Raw genomic sequence first — 6429 nt, forward strand, 5'->3', positions numbered from 1 at the left:
CTTTTAACCATTTTAGGTTGTATGCACTGATAATTTTATAAGTCAAAAGTTTAAATTATTTTCTGACAAGAACACTGAATTATAGTTCAAATCTTAAAACATGGTTGATCACATTTTGTTTTGTATCTTATTACTATTAGTTTTTTGATTTGTTGTTGATTTTTATGTATGTGCACCTGCATGTCTTTATGTGCACCATATTGCCCTCAAAGGCCAAAAGAAGGCCTCAGATTCTCTGAACCAGAGGAGTAAATGATTGTGAGCTGTCGTGTGGGTTCTAGGAAGGAAACCTCTGCAAGAACAGCCTCTGGGAAAGCTCTAACCCTATCTTATTGTGTGTGTGTATGTGTGTATGCACATTGTGGGGGCTAAAGTTATGTTTTAAGTTCAAATTATTATGCTTAAGAGATCTATAAAACAAAAATATCTCTAAACCTCTAAGCCCCACTTGCCCAAGGACAGAAAACTTCCTGAAATTCCGGGCAATGTTCATGTAAGATAACAAGCCACAAATTTCTGTAAACCGATGAAGAATGCCCCAAAGGATGTGCTGATCATACAAAGGCAGGACGTACATCAGGATGTTTGCTTGACCCCATTGGATGAAGATGGGCAGTATGTAGCCTTGTGGAATTTGCCTTTATAGGCACCTGACTAAGTTAACTCGTGGCCATCCTCTGGGAATCCTGGGTATGGACCAGGTCAGTGTCCATTCTCCTGGCCAATGTTTAATAAAGCTTGCTTCAAATTTGGTCTTACTCTCACCCAGTGAGGTCAACAGCACGAGTATGAATGTGTGTGTGTGTGTGCACACACACGCACTTGTATGCATTGGTGTGGGCACCAACCAAAGCAGCAGAAGAGCCCGAGATCTTTTGGAGTTGGAGTTATAAGCAGTTGTGGCTTGTGTGTATATGATGTACATGCTAGTATAGGTGTGTGTGTGTGTGTGTGTGTGTGTGTGTGTGTGTGTGTGTAAGAAAGAGAGAGAATGGGTTAGTGTAGATGTGTGTGTATGGGTTAGTGTCTGTGTGAGTGTATGAGTGTGTGGTGTGTGTGTGTGTATGTGTGTGTGTGTGTGTGTGTGTGTGTGTGAGAGAGAGAGAGAGAGAGAGAGAGAGAGAGAGAGAGAGAGGAGAGAATGGTTAGGGGTTAGCATAGATGTGTGTGTATGGGTTGGTGTAGGTGTGTGCATGTATGTGTGTGAGTATGGAGGTAGACATTGCTATATTTTTTCCATTGGTTCCACTTCACCTTTATGTTTTTGAGGTAGAGTTTATTGAACCTGGATTATAGTGGAGGCTTAAACATGTGAGTTAGAAGAAAGGGAAGCACTCTGGAGAAAGTAAAATACACCCAAGGCATGGGTGTTGGCTTCTAAAGAGAGTAGCAGGAGGTAAGACTACTCAAGTGTAGGCTGATGGACTCAGGCCAAAGCTGCTGTGATGTCTGAGCATTGGCCACACACTCTTGGTGGCCTTACTCTTCTGAGAGGGGGATTGTGAGGTGGCTCTGGGCATGTGTTGGATGGGTTAAACCCGATAAGGTGAATTCAGGAGCCCTTAGGGCTGCTTAGGGACTTAGGGCACATCCCTTCCTGTCAGTGGAGTTTCTAGGAGATCCCTGGAGGATACAGGCTCCCAGATGGGAGGGGAAGGCCTGTGCAGTTAGTTTTGGATTCTCTATTTCTTTGCCAGCAAGGGGCTTTAACAGAATTCCTGGGTGAGGAGCTCCACTTCTGTCTTGCGTCCCCAGAAATTTTCCCATCTTTCACCTTGCCTCATGATGACCTTAAAGGGGGATCACTGGGTGAGCATCTGATTCTCGATGCCTCTTCTCTCTCCTCAGGCCTGGACAGCACCTAGCTCCTCCGGGAAGCTTGCAGCATTCCAGCCTCATCTCCCACCATCCGATCTGGTCCTCTACATGCGGTGCTTACGCTAGGGTTTCTGAGAGGCCTGGGATATGACAAATCTCCCATCTAGCTCCCAGCACTTTGTGACCTGGCCTCTAGCCCTTGCTCCAGCAGAGCGATGGGAATCACTCAGGTCACTATTGGACCTGGATCAAGAACAAGCAGGAAGCCTGTAATCCCAGAGACTCTGAGGCAGGAGGATTATATATAGGGCCCTTTTTGGTACCCTGTTAAATTTAGCTAGCCACACTCAAACTCTGTTAATTTAACTACTGTCACCTAAACTAGTAGTTTAGAGTGGAAAATTATTAACAGCTACACCTGCATAATGACTATACAGGTCTGATGGAGACACTATCTCAAACAGTGAAGAGAAGCTGGCTGTAAACTCATAATCCCAGTACTCAGGAGGTTGAGAGAGGAGGATAGCAGATAATGGCCAGCCTAGGCTACACAGTTTTAAGACTAGCTGGGGCTACATAGCAAGGCTCTGTATCAAAATAAAAAGTAAAAAGAAGGCTGAACCCTATGGTGGCTCACAACCTCCAGTAACTCCAGTTCCAGGGGCTGTGACACCTTCTTCTGGCCTCCACAGTCACTGGTCACACCTGTGGCACACAGATATACATTCAGGCAAAACACCTGTTTAATGATCTCTATTTGGTGGTAGCAGTGGGGGTGGGGGAGGGGAAGGCTTGAGACTAGGTCTCTCTACAGAGCCCCTGGCTGTCCTGAAACTCACTGTATAGACCAGGCTGGCCCCAATTCAGGGATCTGCCTGCCTCTACCATGCCTGGCTTAAAAATAATCTTTTAAAACAGAAAATGACTGGGGCTGCCACTCACTGTTAGCGACCCTGCTGAGTGTCTGCACAGACCCAAGGGGGGTCGTTTTCCTAATTGAGGGGAGAGGGCTCCAAAAAACCCAGATCAAACAAAGCCCATATGCTAAACAACCCAATGAGATTCTAGAGAGGGTTCCTAGGCCAACAGCTGGGCTGATGTGACCACTGAGGTGACCTTCAGGTGGAAAGCAGGTGATGCAGAACTTTTCACTGAATAGTGTCAAAGTCCAGGATTTGGAGACCAGTGCCAGGAGGGTCAGAAACACAAATACCATTTTTTTTCTTCTTTTCTCTTCTTTTTTAATTTCGTTGCCATTTACTGTTAACATGTAAGAAACATACAGGCTTATAGGGTCCAAGGTGACATTTTGATATATGTACATACAGTGGAGTGACCAGCATCTCTGTCACCTCAGTCAGACATGGTACACTGGCTTGTGCAAAAACCTTCCAGATCCTCTAGGAGGTGGCCTGAAGAGCTTTGCCTGTTCACAACCTTTCTGTCCTGACCCTCTCTCTTTTCAGCCTCTGGCTGCCATGTTTCTGCCCTCTCTGGTCACAAGGTTAACCGGCACAGATGTCTCAGGGGACAAGGGGTACAAAAGAACCCCATGGGCCAAGTCAGGGCTGAAGGGTGGACCAGGGGTCAGGTGAGGGATGGGGAAAGTTAGATGTAGGTCAGAGAAGGTGGCATTCTCCTCTCTGAGTATCAATCAAAGCCATTGCCACCGTAACCAAGCAGCACAGAATTCCCACAAGAAACCCTCAGAATGAAGCCTGCAGGAATTCCCTTACCAAAGGAGGATGGTAAGGGTCTGAGACTGCTCTTCCTCCCTCTTGCACCTCCTCTTGGATGCATGTAACCCACTCCGGTTGTCTTGGTTTAGGAAGTGTTAGTAAGAGTAGGTTAAGTAAGGGGAGCCCTTCATCTACAGAACCTCTGGAAATTGTCATCCAGGCTGAGGATGGGCTTTCAGTGATGTGGCTGTTTTAGGGTCACCTATATTTCTGTATGTAATGCCAAACTACATTTCTATAAGTAACCCCTGACCCACACTTCTATGTGTTAATTGGTTCATCAGACTGTGATTAGATGGACTTGTTCCTTGGTCTTCATCAGTGCCCTCTCTGGGATGTGTGTCACATCATGTCTGGAAAAGTCATACAGTGTGCTAGAGGAGCAGTGACATGTGCATCAGAGCCACCACTTTGTGCACTAAATGTTACCAAGTCCAAGATGCTGTGCTGTTCAGCTTTAACTGTCAACTTGACACAACCTAGAATCACTTGGGATGAAAACCTCAGTGAGAAATTGTCTGGATCAGGTTGTGGTCATGTCTACGAGAGATGGTCTTGACTGTTGATTGACACAGGAAGCTCCAGCCCACTGTGGGCAACACCATTCCCTAGGCAGATAATTGTGAACAGAACAAGAGAGGATACAATAAGCTAGCTGAGAGCAAGCAAGCAGGGATGAAGCATTTGCACTCTTTCTGCTCTTGACTTTGTATGTGATGTCACTAGCTGCTTATATTTCTGCCTTGACTTCCCTGAAATTATGACAGTGATTTGTAGTTGTAAGCCAAGTAAACAGTTTCTTTCCCTATGTTGTCTTTTGTCAGATAACTTATCACAGCAACGGAAATGAAGCTAGGACAGATGCCATCTCAGGAAAATAAAGGAGTTAGGAAAGGTTTTTTTTCCACCTGCATGATATGTTATCGACACCGGGAGACTCCATTTTCCAACCACTCTTCCCAGGACCGGACCCAAAGCTAGGATCTATGTCTAAATAGTTAAAGAGAAAGAAATATTGCCTCACCTCCTAGTTTAGATTAGAAACACAAGGTGATAGCAGTGGTCCCCATGGCATAGAGGAAAGTGACCCTAGCATTGTGAGACGCAAGGCCTTTGCACTGAAGGTTTGCTGGGTACTCCAAGTGTAGGGAAGGGCTGGGAGGGGCTTTGGAGGAGGTCCTAGGTGGGCTGCCTTCAGATCCCATCATTAGTGCACGTGGATGGTGTCTCTCTGCCCTCTGGCTCAGGCTCATCCCGAAGTGCCCGCCTCAGCACCACGCCCAGGGTCTCCTGCAGCCGGTGGCTCTTCTGGCTGCCCACAAGGAAGTAGATGACTGGGTTGGCGCTACTGCTCAAAGACGAAGAGAAGCGTGATGAGCAGACATACAGGAGCCTCGCATCCTGTGGCAGGTCCACCCAGTAGAGTATGAACCAGTTGATGCCCAAGGGCAGAGAACAGGTGAGGAAGACAAGGACGGAAGCCAGGATGACCATGTACAGCCGCCGTGGCCGCCGTCTCTGCAGCAGGCTGTTCTTCCGCACACGGATGAAGATGATGGTGCTGGTCAGGACCATGACAGGCATGAAGATCCCCAGGATAAGACTGTTGAAAACCATGTCCACCATGAAGCACTGGTGTTCGTCGGGATGCCAGTATTGAACACAGAAGAAAGAAGCCAGGAAGTTCATCAGGAGGGCCAGTGCCCAGAGCGAACCACAGACCACTGCTGACAGGTGCTGGGGCTGGTGGCACTTATACCAGAGGGGGAAGAGCACCGAGAGGCAGCGCTGGGTGCTGATGGCTGTCAGCAAGCTCAGGCCTGATGTATAAGCGAAGTACTTGATTCTCCTCATCGCCTCGTAGACCCTGGCGGAGATACTGGCTGTGAGCAGGGGCCCTGTTTCCAGACTGAGCAGGGAAGCCATGCAGAGCAGGAAGAGGAAGTCGGCCACCGCCAGGTTGAGCACATAGACGGAGAAGGGGGACCTCTGCACACTGTGGAAGCTCAGTAGCCAAATCACCACGGAGTTGCCCGCCATCCCACACACACAGGTGACCATGGCCAGGAAGGTCACTGAAAAGTAGACCCAGGTCACAGGGTTCATGGTGGGGCTGATGGTCAGACCTAGGGCTGGGCTGATGTTAGGAGTGTAGTTCATTCCTAAGGGAGGAAAAGGAGTCCATGTTAAATTCTGTGTTATGGACTATCAGGGCTCCCACTGTGCCGGAATCTACCGTGGGACCAGACAGAAACCAACCCTGCTACATACACTCCACCTTTCTGCCAGCTCCAGTTTCTTTTTAATTTCTTTCTTTTCTTCTTCTGTTAGCGTCCAAGAATTTGGGAATAATCTACTATGAAACCAAGTTTAAGCCAGCAAAAAGTAGATTCAGAAGCTAATATATCAGGGAGATGTCTGGATTTGGGATCCACAACGTATTTGTTACCAGAAGGCAAAACAGAACATTTTAAGACAAAAACAAAACAAAACAAAACAAAAAAAAAAACAGAACAAAACAAAAATCAAACAAAACAAAACAAACAAACAAAAAAACCCCATGGATTGTGTGGGGTAGGGGCATCCAGTCAGGCTCATGCATACACTGGATATTTCACACCTGCTATTTTAAGTGGCTTCCTGTGTATCAAGTGTCTCAGGTGGCTTCCTTAATAGCATAACCTGCCTCAAGGCCAGCCAATCAGAGTTCCTTTGGCAGTTGTGATCTCAAACACATTATGTAGACCAGGCTGGACTTGAACTCAGAGATCCTCCTGCCTCTGCCATTTGCCATCTGTGTGCTAGGATTAGAGAAGTGTGCCACCTGGTTCTCTTTCTTTGTTTCTTTCTTTCTCCCCCCTCCCTCCCTCCA

General features: G+C 47.2%; 1 protein-coding gene across 1 annotated transcript; it reads right to left on the minus strand.

Annotated features, from left to right (window-relative positions):
• Nucleotides 1–4751: 4751 nt before the first annotated feature.
• On the minus strand, nt 4752–5717 carry MRGPRD (MAS related GPR family member D; the record flags this gene model as incomplete). Its single annotated transcript, XM_080912964.1, has 1 exon — nt 4752–5717. The coding sequence occupies one exon, from the start codon at nt 5715–5717 to the stop codon at nt 4752–4754; it is 966 nt and encodes a 321-aa protein (XP_080769090.1).
• Between the last annotated feature and the right edge of the window lie 712 nt (nt 5718–6429).

This window comes from Micromys minutus (genome assembly GCF_963924665.1).
Source record: "Micromys minutus genome assembly, chromosome: 2".
NCBI classification, from domain to species: domain Eukaryota; kingdom Metazoa; phylum Chordata; class Mammalia; order Rodentia; family Muridae; genus Micromys; species Micromys minutus.